At 38.3% G+C, this 19,979-nt stretch overlaps 1 protein-coding gene across 1 annotated transcript in view; it reads right to left on the bottom strand.

The window, feature by feature from the left end:
* Nucleotides 1-19,979, bottom strand: part of LOC127411154 (tetratricopeptide repeat protein 27-like) — a 126,787-nt gene that overhangs the window by 88,624 nt on the left and 18,184 nt on the right. Inside the window, exons 3-5 of the mRNA XM_051646513.1 lie at nucleotides 15,529-15,658; nucleotides 11,897-12,037; nucleotides 8,915-9,017 (exon numbers count right to left, since the gene is read on the bottom strand). Of these exons, the coding sequence (XP_051502473.1) occupies nucleotides 8,915-9,017; nucleotides 11,897-12,037; nucleotides 15,529-15,658 (374 nt within the window). The remainder of the gene's footprint in view (nucleotides 1-8,914; nucleotides 9,018-11,896; nucleotides 12,038-15,528; nucleotides 15,659-19,979) is intronic.

The following is a 19,979-nucleotide window of genomic DNA, read 5'->3' as shown; positions in this document are numbered from 1 at the left end:
AAAAACAGAAAAGTTTTGATAGCACCACAGTGTTAAGACTTTTAGGTAAAATCAACCAACAAATATGAGAAATATGAAAATAAATTTAACATCGAAAAAATTACACAGCTGTAACTGTTATTTACATTTAAATCTGCCTAAAATGCTTTTGTGGCTGAGCAGTCAAAGTATCGGTTAAAGTGAATCCCTGGCGATCCCCAAAAATCCCCACAATTCTCTGTGAATGGCAGTGGATAGCTTTTGGCAGTCAGTACTGAAACTGACATGCCACCTCACCAAGGTGGTATGCCAGCTTTGAAAGCTTCACAACACCATTCGGTAAACAAACCCCAGCATGCCATGGGGACACAGCAGGTCTTTTGATGCAGATCCACTCATCAACACACAAACAGCGAGAGAATGAATATAGAATTATCTCCTCTATCCTCTTGTAAATATCGCTTCTTAACATCTTTACTGATTATCTACAGTATATTGGGGGTGTAGCTGATGCATGTCTGATTAAAAGCCTGTCCAGGAAACTCATTCCAAAAGCACAGGAACCCAATTAAGATGCTGCTTTGCTGCAGAGCTCATCATTTGGACACGATTCACTGGTGAATTCACATTAACATCCAAACTCTTCAGAGGAATGAGTCTATATCCTGCCACAAGAGCAATGCAATCTTAGACTTTTTTTCCTCTTTTCCTCTGACAACATTTCAAGGGTGTCTGCAATAAATTCTCTGCTTCACTTCACACAAAGAATTACTGGGAAATTGCAGCCTCATGTTTGAGGGTGAGACCTTTTAATTGCATCGAGATGTTGGATTGTTTGATACATTCTTTTTTGCATCTTCATACTGAAGTATTTCCTTCCATGTATGCACCAACATAAACAGAACAGCCTGTCAGTCATAAAGCCTCCTTAGATTTTTTTCTTTTTTCTCCAAAGGCACTGGCAAACATTTTCATTTTCCTGTCCAACTGAAAATCCCATTTAAACAACTCTAATATAAAGTAATGTGGTGGTGCCATGGTACAGCGGTGGTTTCAAATGCTAACTCCATGGTACACTGTAATACTAATAGTTCTCAAATAAAATAAAATAAATAAAAAGTTGACTCAATTTTTACTATTACTACTGGTTTTAAGTTACTGTTACTCTGTAAACCCTAAAGTTGTCATTAATAAAAACAATCAAGTGGTCCTAATAAAACAATACTTGAAATGTTATGTTTTGGAATCATAACAAACATACACTGATCAGCCACAACATTAAAACCACATGCCTAATACTGTGTAGGTCCCCCTCGTGCCACCAGAACAGTGCCAACCCGAGTCTCAGTATAGCATTCTGAGATGCTTTTCTTCTCACCACAATTGTACAGTGCGGTTATCTGAGTTACCGTAGACTTTGTCAGTTCGAACCAGTCTGGTCATTCTCTGCTGACCTCTTTCATTAACAAGGCATATCCATCCGCAGAACTGTAAATTGTATTATTGAGTATTTCTGTAACTGCTGATCTCCTGGGATTTTCACGCACAACAGTCTCTAGAACTCACTCCGAATGGTGCCAAAAACAAAAACTGCATGTCCCTTAAACTTTGGCTTCAGGTGCTACCAACTCAAATATTTGCATTCCAAAGATGGCCGCCAGTGGACTGACTTGCTAGAAAGACTTTGATACTACCCAATGCGTACTAGAACTCAATTTAAATAAAGTTTTTTTTTATTTTTTATTATTATTATAGATGACTTAAGCAACTAGTTAACTGTACTTAAACAATTATGTTCAGTTTACTTGAACCAAATAAGTAATTTACTTAGAGAGAAAAAAACAAACAAAAAAAAACATGCAAACTGATTGCCTTAACAATATTAGGTCAATTTATTAGATTTTGGAAATGAATGATTACCATAGTAACACCATGGAATTACATGGTAATCCAATTTACTTCAAAGAATATATATTTAAAAAAAAAAATTTTAAAACATGGTAATAACATGATAAAAATATATATATCGATCCATTCTGGCCAAATTTCTGAAATCATCCGATAAAGATCTCGTGTTGCGCCAGGCAAGAAGCAAATGGAAGCTTTCTTGGAAGAACCATAATATTTTCTTGTTACCGGACTTTGCGAGTTTGACAAGAGAGAAACGCGATCAGTTTAAGGAATGTAAGAAACTCTTACATCGGTGAAAGATCTCGTTTGCTCTGATGTTTCCAGCCAAACTGAGAATAGAAACGAAGGTCGGTCGCAAAATATTTACATGTCCAAATCAGGCAATGTCTTTTATTGAATCAATGAGCGAGTAAACTGCGTTGGCTCCGCCGTGCAGCTGGAGCTTGTTTTGTGAATAACACTTTCCTTAAAGAAACTGGTTGATGGAAGATTACTTTTTGCATTGAAGTTCCCGGCCAGTTTTAGAGTGAACACTACGGATGACCGCAAAATATCTACATGTCTTTTATAAAGTTGACGGATTGTGTAAGTCATGGTATTTACATTTATGCGGCCTCCGAGTGAACTGACTCAACCATCTGGGGAACCGGGATGCCGATATTGTTTCCTTTTGCGTTAGTTCCGCCTAGCGGCTGGAGCTTGTTCTATTGAATAACACTCCTTTGGAACAGCTGTGGATTAATCTGTTCGTTCTTAATGCTTATTCCTCCTGCTGGCTGTAGTTTGTTTTGTTGAGTATTTTTACGGGACACTGGAATGATTACGTCATCCGCTGAACTCATAACAGCTGGCTCACTGAACATTCGTTTGTCTGTACGAGGAATCTGAACAGTTTTATATCAGCTGGAATTTGTTTTGTGGAAGATCACACCTGAGACAGTTCTGTGAATGAATCTACACGTCCTTTGAGTTCATTCTTCCTATTTGCTGGGGCTTATTTTACAAAGTATTTTCTGTTATGTAATTTTGCCTCACAAATTTGTGAGGCAAAATTGTGCAATCCAATGGCAAAGTTGTCATGGGGGCTCATGGGCGTTCATGGACCTTTTGAGTTTAGATGGATTGTCGTCGGTTGGCGCTTTCATGCACACGTTTTTCTTTTTTCTGTTTGTTTTGTTCGGGGGGAAGTTCAGGGTTTGATTGTTTCACTTATGGGGAATGTGGTCTGTATAATTTTGTTTTTGACACACAATTTATTTTTTCTACTATATCAAAATGGTCAAATGTTGATATGAGTGTACTATCTCTCTCAACATGGAATGTGAATGGGTTGGTGCACCCCATAAAAAGAAGGAAGGTTATTACTTTTCTTAAACGTAAGAAATATGATATAGTGTTTCTTCAAGAAACACATCTCTCCCCGCAGGAAGCTGAAAAAATTGGGAAGATATGGGGTGGACATGTTTTTTTTAGTGCTGGCTCAAGTAAGAGCAAGGGAGTCATTATATTGGTAAATAAACATTTATAATTCAAATGTCTCAAACAGACTAAAGATAAATTAGGGAGAGTCATTATTGTTTTAGCTGAAATTCGAGGGCAAAGGTTGATTTTGGCTAATATTTACGCACCTAACACTGATGATCAGGGCTTTTTTATAGATCTTGAAGGGATGCTGCAAGCCGCTGGCACCCCTCATGATATAATATTGGGAGGAGACTTTAATCTTTTGATGGACTCAGTCCTTGATCACAGTGAAGCAAAAGTGTGTAAACCCCCTAGAGCAACATTAACGCTTCACAGAATGTGTAAAAATCTTGGTCTTACAGATATTTGGAGACTTTTGAACCCATCTGGTAGGGACTATACATTTTTTCATCAGTCCATAAGATTTATTCTAGAATAGATTTTTTTTTTTTTTTGATATCCAAATCCCTCATTTCATCTGTTGTGGAATGCTTAATTGGAAATATCTTAGTCTCAGATCATGCCCTGGTGAGTATAGAGGTATTGCCACATATAGAGAAAAATAAATCATATAGTTGGTGCTTTAATGTGTCCCTTTTGCAAAATCCTGATTTCCAACAAATGTTAAAGACTGAAATCAATGTTTATATGGAGACCAACTGGTCCTCAGTATCCTCTGTGGGCGTGGCTTGGGAGGCACTTAAGGCGGTTCTTAGGGGTCGGACCATACAGTATGCCACATTCATCAAAAAATCCAAAGCACAAGAACTTGTGGAGTTGGAAGGAAATATTAAAAGTGCCGAGGCAGAGCTGAAGCGCTGTATGTCATCTGATGGCCTCAGAGAATTGACCCGATTGAAATATAGATATTATAATATTTTGTCACGGAAAGTGGAGTTTTGGTTATTCAGGGCAACACAGTCATTCTTTGAGTCGGGGGACAAAGCAGGAAAACGTTTGGCTAGATATATAAAACAGAGAGTCTTTTTCTACCATTCCCTCAGTGAGATCTGCTGGTGGTGAAATATTTAACTCAGTCATTGATATTAATAATGCTTTTAAAGAATTCTACCTTGATCTCTATAGTTCTAAGTCTTCGTCTACTGATGAAGATATTAGAAACTTTGTGGAACCATTAGAACTCCCTAAATTGACAATTGAGCAAAAAAACTCTTGATTCTGAGATAACCTTGGAGGAGCTTGATGAGGTAATTAAGTCCCTACCTACAGGCAAGGCTCCGGGGCTTGACGGCTTTGCCGCCGAGTTTTTCAAATCATATGCTACAGAACTGGCTCCACTTTTGTTAGAAGTTTATACTGAATCATTAAAGAATGGAAAGCTTCCGCCAACCATGACACAAGCCCGGATCAGTCTGATTCTTAAAAAGGACAAAGATCCAAACGAGTGTAAAAGTTACCATCCAATTTCCCTGATCCAGCTAGATGTAAAAATGTTGTCAAAAATTCTGGCTAGCCGATTAAGTAAGGTTATGACATCTCATACATATAGATCAGGTGGGTTTTATTCGAGGTCGTAACTCTTCTGACAACATTAGGCGTTTCATCAATATCATGTGGTCAGTAGCGAATGATCAATCTCCGGTCACTGCCATCTCACTTGACGCCGAAAAGGCATTTGATATGGTAGAATGGGATTATCTTTTTAAGATTTTGGAAATGTATGGGTTCGGGAGTACATTTATTGGTTGGATTAAGTTACTTTATAGACACCCTGTAGCAGCGGTGCAAACATCCGGGTTAATTTCAGATTATTTTACTCTGGATAGGGGCACTCGGCAGGGCTGCCCTCTTTCCCCATTATTGTTCTGTCTTGCCCTGGAACCATTAGCAGCCGCCATAAGAAATGAGGATGATTTTCCAGGGGTGATTGCGGGAGGTGTGGCGCATAAGCTTCTGCTTTATGCAGATGATATTTTATTATTCGTCTCTGACCCCACTAGATCTATGCCTTGCCTCCATAGAATTATTAATTCCTTTTCCAAGTTCTCAGGATATAAAGTCAACTGGTCTAAATCCGAAGTTTGGCTTTGACAGCGTACTGTCCAGAAACGGCCTTCCAGCCGGGTGCCTTCCAGTGGCCCAAACAGGACACTAAGTATTTGAGAATTTTATTCCCAGCAAATTTGTCTGATTTAGTCATAGTTCATTTTGATCCCTTAATAAAAAGGTTTTTGAATGATGTAGACAGGTGGGCTTCATTACACTAACCTTCCCAATCATCGATAAGTGTAATTAAAATGAATTGCATTCCAAAATTCGACTACCTGTTACAATCTCTCCCTATAGATATCCCCCTCTCTTATTTCAAGCAATTTGATAGCATAGTGAAATCCTTCATTTGGAATGGTAAGCGTGCCAGGTTACATTTTAATAAGTTACATAGGCCGATGGACAAAGGTGGGTTTGGCTTACCCAAGATTCTGGTTTTATTATTATGCATTCAGTCTCAGATATTTGGCCCATTGGTCACTTCCACCTGAAAGAGCCCCTCCCTGGTTTTGCACTGAACAAGAATTTCTTGCCCCTATTTTGCCATTGCAAAGCCTTTCCATCAAACTAACCAGAGAAGTTAATCACACCCCATTATTTCACATATGCACTCAGTATGGACAAAAGTGTCCAGAATGTTTAATTTAGATATTTATCTAAATAAAATAATTAAATAAAATAAGCAGATACTCTGGGAGTGGTGATTACTGCTGTTGGAAAAGGTCATGAGGCATCAGTGAATTACTCCCTGCTAATTCAAAGTCTGGGGGGATGGAGCTTTAACTTCTATCAAGAGATTATGGGAGAAAGATTTAAACATGGTATTGGAGGAGGGAGTGTGGACTAGGATTCTAAAAAATGTCAAGTCTGTATCTAGAGATGCAAGGGTGCGCCTTATGCAATTCAAGATTTTACATTGATTCAACTGGACCCCTTCTAGATTGTATAGGCTTGGTTTTTAAAATCACACCCACCTGCTGGCAATACCAATCAGAAGATGGAGACACAACCCATGTTATTTGTGGTGTGTTAAGATCCAAGAATTTTATTTGACCCACACGTGCCCCAGACTCTGTATTTTAGGCGATGGGGCGGTCATCAATATAGGGAATAAACACATAAAAAATTGGGTCCTAACCATTGTCATAATCGCCAGACAAGTTGTTTTCTTGTCTCCCCATTTCAGGAGTGGTGCTCGGACATTTTGAAGAAGGGTCATCTAGAAGACTGGGGAATTTGGATTTGTTTGTTGGGAAATGGGGCAAATATTTGGCATTCTTGGAGGGCTCTTGGGGTGGGGCAGTGGAGAGAGAGGTGTAGTTATTACTGTGTGTGGATATTATTTTTATTTGTGTGTGTGTGTGTGTGTATATGTGCTTATGTTTGTTGAGGGTCGGGGTGGGGCTGGGGATTGGGAGGGGTGGTAGTGGGGGTTAAATGTTGATTTTGTGTATATATGTTTTGCTTTTCTTTGTTTGATGTGTGAATCTACAAAAAATGTTAATCACAAAAAAATTGGAGGATTTTGATTTTCTCATCCTGTAAACAGGAGTTCTCAACCCATGCTGCTCCTCTCTCTCTCATTTCTCAAACCCCCACACCAAATTCAATGGCGTGATCACAAGTGAGACATATGCCACATCGTGCACACCTACACATAAACATCAACAATCTGATAAGAGCAGACACACAAACACACACACACCTTTATTTACAATGGTGGAAAATTCCCTCAACACTGATTGCTTTTAATATTGAGCAAATTTTATTTGCAATACCCTACCCCAAACCTTTAATATTTTTGTTCATTTGAATTAAGACCATAACAAGTCTCTTTTTTAAGCTTTCATCATGAGAACAGTTGGAAATAGGGTTAGGAATCTTTAGGCACTGGATGATTTGATTCCATTTCGATCCAAGGAGTCACGAACTGATGCCAAAAATATTCTTTATGTATAATTTTTTTCACTGAAATATCCCAAACTTGGCACAATAAACACTGGTCTCCATAAATTAGATCCGTATGAATGTTTATTTTGATTTAGGAAGTCACAATCTGATTCCTGAAAAATCTTCAATTTTTCATTGAAAAATCCCAAAATGCATTAAATTTTTCAGCGACAGAGCAGGACGTGAATCTTTGCTGAGTTGAGGTGGTTTGTTTTCCAAATTCTGTGTAAATATTCTGCATAAATGCCATCTTAAATTATTTCCTACCCACCAGTTGAAATTAATGGGGATAATGGAGGGGGTATTTGCATTAGGTCTGAAAACGATAACCTGTCCCAACACAAATTTACTGACTCTGTAAATCACGTGCACTGTGAAAAATCATAAAGTCACTCCACCTTTGATGTGCCACTATCCGTCTAAATTTCACATACAAAAACATGTGCTGACATCATCAGCTCATACTGATGGCACAGCTGTCATGGCATTTAAATAAACACACACACACACACACACACACACACACACAAAAACAATCAACCACCACAGCTCAGAATTGTGGAATATCCACAATACCCCCAACTGCTAAGATTTGATCTTCCTTAAAGATGACCCACTTAAAAGCTGACAGCTGTCTCATCACTCCACTAAAGTGTGGCTTACGTTTCTGGCATGTGTCTTCAGCGGCTGAAGTGACATCAGTCTGAGGAAATCTCAACCTGTGCTGGGATTTGTTTCCAATAAAACAGCGCACACGCCAGTCTGAGGTCAACCAGTTTAAACATTACATTCCAACAGAGCAAAGACGATACTGGTCCAGAGAGAACCGAGAAACATCTTTAAAAATTTAATATTTGGTGTTTTTCATCTCAAGGCATCTTACAAACATATACATATCTATCTTACAATGCTAAGCTATCCAGCCAAAGAAATCTATAAATAAAATTAATGACAGAAAATTTTTACACTGCACTTTTTTGAAATCCCTCATTCTTCCAAATTTCCCTATAAGCTTTTTTACAATTAATTCAGCAAAAAAACGCATGCAAACTTCATTTTGTAGATACTTTCAGACTTTGAACTGCGTTTTTAAAATTAAAGCTTCGAATTCACCCATTTACTTAATGGGACAGTTCACCAAAATATGACATTTCTGTCATCATTTCCTCACCCTCGTGTTGTTCCAACCCGACATTATTTTTTTTTTGTGGAACAAAAAAGGAGATTTTATGCAGAATGTTAGCCTCAGTCACCATTCACTTTTATTGTTTGGGGAAAAAAGATGCAGTGAAAGTGAATGGTGGTGACTGAGGCTAACATTCTGCCTAACAAGTCACAGGTTTGAAACAACATCAGGGTGTGTTAATAATGACAATTTAGGGTTAACTAGCCCTTTAATGTGCAGACTCCGTTCAAACGTCATTTGTCCTATGGTGAGGTGTCCTATGGATTTTAAAATTAAAGCTTTTTGTGATGATGTCACTATAATATTTGCACTATGAGAAGGCAATTTCAGTTATTTCCTATAGGAAATGCAAGTCTAGTAGATATTGTAACAGGTAGAAAGACTATACAACTGTATGTGAACATGTTCCCTTGCCTTTCTCTATGCAGCTGAGTGCCAGGTTGAAGAGCTGTGGGGATCTTTCCTCCAATATCTGCTGATGAAGAGTGACATATCTCAGCGTCCACCAGGGCACCAGCTATTCACACACACACACACACACACACGCACATTGAGAGAGAGACAGGAAGACAGTTCCATTAAAACCATTCATTCTGAGCAAGGTTCTCTTCATAAAAAGTCAAGTGTTTTTGTACACTTATGTTCTGGGTATGCAATCTCTTATCAATGTAAATTTCTAAGAAGTATGCATGTTGTGATTGAGACAAATTACATCAGCACATATAGAAGAAAGCTACCTTTAGCCATGTATAATAATTAAATCTTACCAGATCCACAAAAAAACAAAAAAAAAAAACAAAGCCCAAACACAAAGCCCATATGAAAGTATATGGCAAGTAAAAATTATTTATTATGGTTGAACCTGTTGAGTACTTGATGTATAGTGACACTTCATATCAGAGTATAGCTGCATAGTAGCATTACAGTTGTGGTGTTTGATACATTACACTGAAGCAAATATCTAACATTATAATACGATTAGCCAATCCTTTCAGGACGAGCAGCATTTATTTGTCATGTCTGGAGAGTAAACGTTGTACACCTTCACTCACAGATGGGGTTATATAGTCAAGAATGTTATTTTGAGTACAGTTCAGTGTACAGCAATTAGTAACTTATTTGCACATAACATACAAATCCTAAATCTGTATGCTACTATATCTCCCCCATATTACCAGGGTCTAAATGTGTGTGTGTGTGTGTGTGTGTGTGTGTGAGAGAGAGTGACAGCATGTTTGACACGCTGTGTGCGTCTTAACTAATCGTAGCGGAAACATTTCAACCCCTGTGCTTGAAGTTGTATGAGACAGGGAAATAATAAATATATAAATGCATTAGTAACGCCCTTCTTCCCACATAAATATTCACAGAAAGTGATGCACAGAAAAGCATAAGGGTTTCTACAACACGTGCAATGACTTAATCATATAGACAGTTATAACACTGCTTATTTTACCCATTTTATTATTTTTTTTTTTTTGCATTGTTACATTAACTTGAAACTGTGAAAGCAGCTTTCTACATCGCACTGTACTGAAAGAGAGAGAGAGAGCTTCCAAACACAATGAGAATCATTACTTTCTTTTCTGTGTGAATGCATAAGTGCAACATCTATCACACACACACACACACACACACTAGGTGAATTGTGTGTGTGTGTATGCATGAATAACCCTATTTCATCTGACAACTTGAAACAGTGATCCTTGTGTCAAGAATTATAACTTCAGTCATGCTGAAGACAATATTCAGGGTTTCTTAGAAAGTCAGAAACATATATCATCTACCTAAAACAACAAATTAATCAATAGCTGGCATTATTGATGGACTGCTCCTGTGGAAGTGGGCCATATAAGTCCTGTGACATTACAATTAGCACAATTGATGTCCATACTGTGCCTGTCAGTGTAAGGTTAGCTAGGGCGTTACTTTACTTGCTATAATGAGCTATCAGGAGCTTTAGAACACAACAGAATCTTTATTTATGGCCAAAAGGTGATTTGTTTCAGCAACTTTAGTGTGACATCAGCATGTTAAATTACAGGGACTGTTTCCCCACATTGAGACAACAGTGGAGCCACTGTGTTCATGAATCGGCCCTCACAAGGTTCAACCTTCAACCTTTTGGTTATGGTCATAATTTACCCCACCTTTTTGGCCTACCAGAACCACCTTAACCATTGTAAGAATATGTAGGCCTATTGTGAAAAATGCTATTTCAGAGATCACTTCCTCTTACTTATGTCATTAAATTAGTGTTAAAGAGTTGGCCAAAGTTCAACTGAGCAAAACATCAGAGAGTCACAAAATTGTTTTTTTTCTTCTTCTTCTTTATTTTTACTTGCACTTTATGTGCAAGTATAAGTAATCCATTCGTAGGCTGACTTCTTTAACAGTCTGTAAAATACAATTTCAAAACATTGTCTGTTTCAGCAGTCTGACATACCAACTTTTGGCTCAGCCAATAGTGTGAGTTTGTGGCAAAAATAATGGCAAACAGGTGGAGTGTTTGTAAACCTAACATTACACATTCCGTTTGGTGCCACTAATGGTGCAGAAATGACATGCTTCACCTTTAAGCGTTTTGCAAGAGTGGGTGGTTTTTGATGCAGAAATGCAGGAATTTAAATTTACATTAATGAATTTGGAAGACGATTATATTCAAACGGACTTACAGGGCATTCATAGTACACATTTATCAATTTGGACATTCCCTGTGAGTCAAATCCATGACCATGCACCATGCTCTAACAGTTCAGAGATAAAAACAAATCCCACAATGATGTTGGGGGGGATTCATATAACACATGAATATGGATCAATCTGGGACTCTTGAGTACACATACATTAAGCACACAACCGATCCATTCTAATGATCCAGTGCACTGTAAATTATGGCTGAGGTTTTGACACACACACACACACACACACACACACACACACACACACACACACACACACACACACGCCAAAAAGGAATCCACAATCATAAATTAAATGATTTTTTATGAGAAATTAAAGGGATTTAGAAAATGAAAATTCTCCAAATGTTGCTCCAAACCCATATGACTTACTATCTTCCATAGACCAAAAAAAAAAAAAAAAAAAAAAAAAGAACTTAGGCAGAATGTTAGGCCTTGAAAGCTTCAGTGATCAATCACTTTCATTGAATGAAAAAAAAATAAATAAATAAATAAATGAAAGTGACTGATCATTCTGCCTAAAATTTCCTTTTGTGTTCGATGGAAGAATTCGTAAGTGTTTAAAAACAACATTAGGGTAAGTAAATGACACATTCATGTTCATTTTTGAGTGAACTATCCCTATAAACTGTAAACAGATATGGCTCCTTATTACCGACACACACATACACACATGCAGAAAGCTGTATCTAACCTGAAGGCTCTCCAGTTTGGCTGTGCAGTGGACGAGTATGACTCTGGTCAGCAGCAGTAGGAGGGGGTTGGACACAAGACTGTAGACGGACTCTCCATCTAGCTGAAGACTGGACAACACAGCCGAGTTTAGAGCTGCAGGCTGCAAACACAACGAGAGAGAGAGATTATTTGATTATTGGTTTTACACAATAGTTCTACTAAAATGTACTTTGTTTGCAATTCATTCATTATGACTTACTCACTGAGCACTTTATTAGTAATACCTGTACACCTACTTATTCCTGCGATTATCTAATCAGCCAATCGTGTGGCAGCAGTGCAATGCATAAAATCATGCAGATACAGGTCAGGAGCTTCAGTTAATGTTCACATCAACCATCAGAATGTAGAAAAAAATGTGATCTCAGTGATTTGGACCATGGCATGATCCTTGAGTATTTCTGTAACTGCTGATCTCCTGGGATTTTCACGCACAGCAGTCTCTAGAATTTACTCAGAATGGTGCCAAAAACAAAAACATCCAGAAAGTGGCAGTTCTGGGGCCGGAAATGCCTTGTTGATGAGAGAGATCAACGGAGAATGGCCAGACTGGTTTGAGCTGACAGAAAGGTTACGGTAACTCAGATTACCACTCTGTACAATTGTAGTGAGCAGCAGAATAGCGTCTCAGAATGCACAACACGTCGAACATTGAGGCAGATGGGCTACAACAGCAGAAGATCACGTTGGGACCTTTATTAGGACCACAGTGTTCCTAATAAAGGGCAGAAAGTGTATTTGACACAGTCTCTCACTGTATACAGCTATGCTGCAAAAACGTTGCCAATAAATCACACTGAATTAAAATTGAGAGTGAAAGTGCTCTCTTTTATTATTATTTTTGTTACTACTGTTTGTCATTCTCATTTAAAAGGGATAGTTCACCCAAAAATTAAAATTCTCTCAAGATTTACTCACCCTCCTGGCATCCCAGATATGTATGACTTTCTCCTGCAGAACACAAATGAAGACTTTTAAAAGAACATCTCAGCTTTCTAGGTCCTCACAATGCAAGTGAATGGGTGCCAAAATTTTGAAGCTCTAAAATCCATATAAAGGGAGCATAAAAGTAATCCATACGACTCCAGTGGTTAAATCTATGTGTTCAGACACAATATGATGGGTGTGGGTGAAAAACAGAACAATATTCAAGTAATTTTTTATCATAAATTCTCTTCCCTGCCCAGTAGGAGGTGATATGCATGAAGAATGTGAATCACCGAAAACAGGAGAATGTGAAAGTGAAGTGGCAATTGACTGAGCAGGGAGAATAATTTCATATAGTCATATCATATAGTTTCTGAAGATATGGATTTAACCACCAGAGTCGTCTGGAGTATTTTTATGTTGCCCTTTATGTGGATTTCTGAGCTTTAATCTTTTGGCACCCATTCATTCACTTGCATTGTATGGACCTACAGAGCTGAAATATTCTTCTAAAAATCTTCAGTTGTGCTCTGCAGAAGAAGTCATCCACTTCTGGGATGGCTTGAGGGTGAGTAAATGAGAGAATTTACATTTTTGGGTGAACTATTCCATCAATTTCTCTTTATTTCTATCTTACCTTTTCTTCTGAAAAATGTCATACTTTTACTCTGTATATTTTCTCTCTTAATTTATGCATGTTGGTTTGCACCGTTTTTGGTTTGGCAAAATTAATGTACAAACATGTGTCCTGTTAATAAAGCACAGAGAGAGAAATGTGTGGGTAATTTTTTAAAACCCCTTTTTCAAAGGTGACCTGTGGAAACTTGATATTAGCTGCAACTGTCAGCAAAAATGAAACAAAAAATAATGAAAATGTAAGTGATTGAGATTCCATATTAACTTATAATGGATTTACAGGAAAAACAATAGTTTCTGCCAACAGTATTTTGGCAGAAACTATGGTTAGCATGCTAAATTTTTATAAGAGCATACTTACAATAACAACCTAAATCCCCAGAACGCAAATCCACGGGCACACAATATTCAAGAATCAAGACTTTGGGGGCCTGGGTAGCTCAGCGAGTATTGATGCTGACTACCACCCTTGGAGTCGCGAGTTCGAATCCAGGTGTGCTGAGTGACTCCAGCCAGGTCTCCTAAGCAACCACATTGGCCCGGTTGCTAGGGAGGGTAGAGTCACATGGGGTAACCTCCTCGTGGTCGCAATTAAGTGGTGCTCGCTCTCAATGGGGCGCGTGGTAAGTTGTACGTGGATCGCGGAGATTAGCATGAGCCTCCACATGCTGTGAGTCTCCGCGGTGTCATGCACAGTGAGCCACGTGATAAGATGTGCGGATTGACTGTCTCAGAAGCGGAGGCAACTGAGACTTGTCCTCCGCCACCCGGAATGAGGTGAGCAACCGCGCCACCACGAGGACCTACTAAGTAGTGGGAACTGGGCATTCCAAAATTGGGGAGAAAAGGGGATAAAATTAAAAATTATAATAAAAGAAAAAAATAATCAAGACTTCATTTTTTCCCCTTTTATCTGAAGATTGCATTACTTTAGATGATAAAAATATCAGACATCAACAAATTCTCTCGAAATCCTAATCTTCCACAGCTTCCCGTTCATGCATCTCTTTCCCGCTTTCTCTCCATGTGCATTGCTCTCAAGGTAATTTAGAGGGCCTGTGCTCTCTAGGAAAAGGCTGATAAATCAGCAGCTTTAGAAAGGTGTGAGACAGCAGAAAGTCTCTCACATACACAGAGTCTCTCCAGGGATCTACATGGGCTCAGTGGGGCATTAGGGAGAAGAATCTCTTCACCTCTGCATAATTAGGAACCCTAAGAGGTTTCATTAGCAGCTCTACAGCCCTCTACATGCACTCATTATACAGAGCACTGGCCTGACCGTGGTTGCCATCTCCTTCTATTACATCCATCACACACATACATCCCACTCAATTTCACAAAAGCATATGGTCTCATTCTCACTCTCTCACATACACATTAAAAATGTGCTGGCGTTCACAACTACTGAATAACCCAGGGGTTAAGACCCTCATAACCCCTAGAGATCAATTAAATAATTGTCTAATTACACAGGCAAACACAACCATCATCAGGCTACTATGAAAAAAACATATTGGTTTAAAGTTTTAACTTGGAGTTTTGTGAGTTTTGGTCCATGTCAGCTTTCAGGCGATCTATATGCTAGTGCTTAAATAGTTAACATGTATTTAACATTATAAGAATGGCATTAACCAAAATGTACCATGGTATTGCCATGTTTTTGTTTTGTTAATTTATCGTTCCACAGTAATCCCATGGTGTTCTACCCTGTACGTATCATGGAGAACCATGTAAATACCATAGTGAATAATTTGAGTAAACTTTCAGGGCCGTGGAATATTTCAAAGTACCATGGAACTGCCACAAATATTTTTTTGTAAGGGGAATATGAAAATCCATTTATTTTTCAGCATTGAAATAAATCTACACAAGTCTACATCTACAATTGGTGCGTTTCACAATCAATACGTCTGGACCCAGTTAAGATAAAAATTACGCAAGGCATGTGAAACAGAGGAATACGTCACATTTCTTTTGGCACCTGAGCCTGGTTGTGTATGTGATCTCTGATGCATCATGTTACCATACCTGTAAGAAGTTCTGGAGCAATGTCTCAGGCAGAAAATCAGAGACATGGAGATCAAGTGGCGGGCCGGTCCAATTACTCTGGGCAAAGAGGTTCAGACACCCCACAGCCAACCCCAGCAGAACGGTCTCTCTAAAACAGATGAGATTCGGTTCAGAATCAAGCATGTTAACAAGCTGATCTAAGTACAGGCGTTGGATTTGTAAGATAAAATTAGACTAGTCTTCAATGTGACATCATGGACTGACAGTAACACCATACTGTCTGGTTTTATTGGCAAACACACAAAAACTTTAGATGTAATACAGTCTCATTCTGTAATAAGGTACCAGTCCTTCAGTGCAATTTTTAATATTGTCATACAGTTCTCTGTGGCCAAAAATGCTTGTAAGAATCTAACAAGAAACTTGTGTCCCTTAGAGAAGGATATAACGGGGCTAAAGGCTCCGTGGGGTAAAAGGCTCCATTGATTTTATTTTCTCCCAAAACACTAAATAGCAACAAAAACTACCACAGCACTTCCTAATCACACGTTTGTCACTATACACTGGAAAAATTTTCAGTTACTGTTCAGCAAGTGAAAGGATAGTATTTGGGGTAAAAAGCCCCCATGCTGCAGGGGCTAAAGGCCCCTATGAAACACATTGTTTTTCTTAAGGTTTCTTAAAATAGATTTATGAAAAATGTTAAAAGTGGGCTCACATTGACTCATCCAATCAAAATAGAGATTAGTTTGTTTATAGAATATTGAGATGTAATAAAATGCCAAATGTGTTTGAAATTAACAGGAAATTTGTGACTTTATTTCTGAAGCAGTCATTGAGTAAGCATCATCTTAATTTGATAATCAAAAAAAGCATCTTGCTGTCTCAAAGTTATTTGAATAATTTGACAAATTGTTTCCTATAACTATTGCCCTGGTATCTACACAAAATCACTTTAAACCCCCAAGGGGCCTTTTACTCCAAGTGAGGGAGCCTTTGACCCCAAGTGTGGGGTAAAAGGCTCCCTCACCACCTTTTTTTTTTTTTTAACTGAATTTTAATTGAAACAACCTTCCATTATTATATCTTTTCACACAAATTAAAACTTTTTTTTTTTTTTACCTTGATGCATTTTGTGACCAGAAAAATTTCCCTTAAGGGGTGTCTTTAGCCCTATTGTACCTTATTTTTCTGCTTTAAAGGATTAGCTCACCCAAAATGAAAATTCAGTCATTGTTTACTCACCCCTGTGTTGTTATAACCCAATATGACTTTCTTTTTCTTAACACAGGGAGAAATTGTGAAAAAATGTTGTGCTCAGTGACAGAGGTGGGTAGTAACGTGCTACATTTACTCCGTTACATTTAATTGAGTAACATTTTGGAAAAAAAAAAAAAGAGTAGGTTTTAGAGTAGGTTTAAAAGTGGGTACTTCTTACTCTCACTCAAGTAAATTTCTAATGACATTTTTTTACTTTTACTTCTTTACAATGGGTGTCATTCCTGTCGTTACATTACTGAGTTTAATTTTAATTAATGCATAATTTATTGAGAGATTATTGAATGGGACTTTTCCGAGAGCAGAAGTTCACACAACCGCGCGCGCTGAGCCGATGTCAGAGACTGTCACTCAAGTCATTAATGCAGCAGCATCAAACTCTTCAAACAAAGTGAAACAATTTCTTTGCTCTGCACAGTGAAAAAAAGAATTGTTTCTTCATGCAATACCTTCATTTAACACCAAGACAAGCTGATATTTCAAGATTAAAAATCACAGTTTCAACTTCAGGCAGCACGTTGAGGTAAGTTTTGGCTTTTCTGTGTAATGTGATGGTAATTTTCATGGTGCTTCTGTAAATATGGGCACTTTTGACATCAGTTTTTAAGGGTACATTTTTAAATCAGTGCAGCAATATATCAGTGCGCTTTGTCCCGCATGTCATGAGCAGTTTTACGCATTTACTGGAAACTATCGCAGCTACTTCAGGCGGATTAACTGTATAAATCCATGTAAACATACAAGTTAAGTGTAAATAAATGCCTTGGCTCTGCTGTTCGCATGATTGACAATTGGAGCACGAACAGACAGCATTTCTGCACGTGCACAGCAAGGTGCGCGGGGCGCAAGCGTGAGAGAAGGGCGGGCGTGAGGCGATCGTATGGCGAAGAGAGTGGATGTGTCCGAAGTCATTCACTTCTTCACTATTTCCTATATAGTGAATGGCAGTTAGTGCACTATATCTCAGCAGTGAGTGAACAAAATGAGTGAATTTGGACGCTGACCATACACAAATTGTCGGATCTCTGGGGCTGTCACAGAAACATCACATGAACTTTTAAAATACTTGGGCCTTACTTGTTATTCTTATTAAACAATATATTAATACAATAAATCTTCATTCTGTTTGTCATTTTTAATATATATTGTGTGTTAACAAAGAGTAAACACATCTGATCAAATAAAGAGTACATTTTAAAATGTATCTGTATGTTTTGCCTCTCGATATGTTATTATAATCAAGTAATGATTCATCAAAAAGTAATTTAATACATTCAGCATGAAATAAAACATTGCAGGAGTGAAGGAAGCAGTAAACTCCCAGCTCGTACGTCTTCCCAGTGGTGGATTGTGGGCAATTAACCATCGTCGAGTGTACATCAAATGTACACTTGAAATTATAGTGCATTGTGTGTGATAGTGAGTGAACAAAAGTAAGGAACAAGTGGCTCACTCAGAATTCAGACAATCCTACAAAATGGCAGACACTCGAAATAGTGCACTATATAGTGGACAGGGGGTGGTTTCAGACACAGCGAGTGTTCCACAACCAGGGTTGGTGCCCTACGCACTAGGCTGTGTACTCTGCGTTTAAAAAGCGGCGGAACTGCTGTACAGTACTAATGATCTAAATTCTTTTGACACTGAAAACTGTAACTACACTGAAATAAGAATCCACACAGGACTTTAAAAACTATGAAATAGCTAAAGAAGGCATTAATAAAGCATGATCTTGCTTTGGTTTATATTTCAGCATTATATAATATCCTTGGGATATTTTCACTATAATAATTACTAGAAATGTTCCAAACCTCTCTTATTGACAAATTCATCCAGATCTGACAAGAGCCCTTAAAGGGATAGTTCAACCAAAAATTACAATTCTCATTATTTACTCACCCTCATGCCATCCAAGATGTGTATGACTTTCTTTCATCTGCTGAACTCAAATGAAGATTTTTTGAAGAATTTCTCAGCTCTGTAGGTCCATACAATGCAAGTGAATGGGTGGCAATATTTTAAAACTAAACAAAATCACATACAGTTGTGCTCAAAAGTTTGCATACCCTGGCAGAAATTGTGAAATTTTGGCATTGATTTTGAAAATACGACTGATCATGCAAAAAAAGTATTTTATTTAAGTATAGTGATCATATGAAGCCATTTATTATCACATAGTTGTTTGGCTCCTTTTTAAATCATAATGATAACAGAAATCACCCAAATGGCCCTGATCAAAAGTTTACATGCCCTTGAATGTTTGGCCTTGTTACAGACACACAAGGTGACACACACAGGTTTAAATGGAAATTAATTTCCCACAACTGTGGCTCTTTAAATTGCAATTAGTGTCTGTGTATAAATAGTCAATGAGTTTGTTAGCTCTCACGTGGATGCACTGAGCAGGCTAGATACTGACCCATGGGGAGCAGAAAAGAACTGTCAAAAGACCTGCGTAACAAGGTAATGGAACTTTATAAAGATGGAAAAGGATATAAAAAGATATCCAAAGCCTCGAAAATGCCAGTCAGTACTGTTCAATCACTTATTAAGAAGTAGAAAATTCAGGGATCTCTTGATACCAAGTCAAGATCAGGTAGACCAAGAAAGATTTCAGCCACAACTGCCAGAAGAATTGTTTGGGATACAAAGAAAAACCCACAGGTAACCTCAAGAAAGAAATACAGGCTGCTCTGGAAAAAGACGGTGTAGTGTTTCAAGGAGCATAATACGACGATACTTGAACAAAAATGGTCGAGTTGCCAGAAAGAAGCCTTTACTGCGCCAATGCCACAAAAAAGCCCGGTTACAATATGCCCGACAACACCTTGACATGCCTCACAGCTTCTGGCACACTGTAATTTGGAGTGACGAGACCAAAATAGAGCTTTATGGTCACAACCATAAACGCTATGTTTGGAGAGGGGTCAACAAAGCCTATAGTGAAAAGAATACCATGCCCACTGTGAAGCATGTTGGTGGCTCACTGATGTTTTGGGGGGGTGCTCTAAAGGCACAGGGAATCTTGTGAAAACTGATGGCAAGATGAATGCAGCATGTTATCACAAAATACTGGCAGACAATTTACATTCTTCTGCACAAAAGCTGCGCATGGGAAGCTCTTGGACTTTCCAGCATGACAATGACCCTAAGCACAAGGCCAAGTTGACCCTCCAGTGGTTACAGCAGAA

This window comes from Myxocyprinus asiaticus, chromosome 20 (assembly GCF_019703515.2).
Source record: "Myxocyprinus asiaticus isolate MX2 ecotype Aquarium Trade chromosome 20, UBuf_Myxa_2, whole genome shotgun sequence".
In the NCBI taxonomy this organism is placed as follows: domain Eukaryota; kingdom Metazoa; phylum Chordata; class Actinopteri; order Cypriniformes; family Catostomidae; genus Myxocyprinus; species Myxocyprinus asiaticus.
Note: the sequence above shows the minus strand (reverse complement) of the source record. Positions and strands in the feature narration are given on the sequence as shown.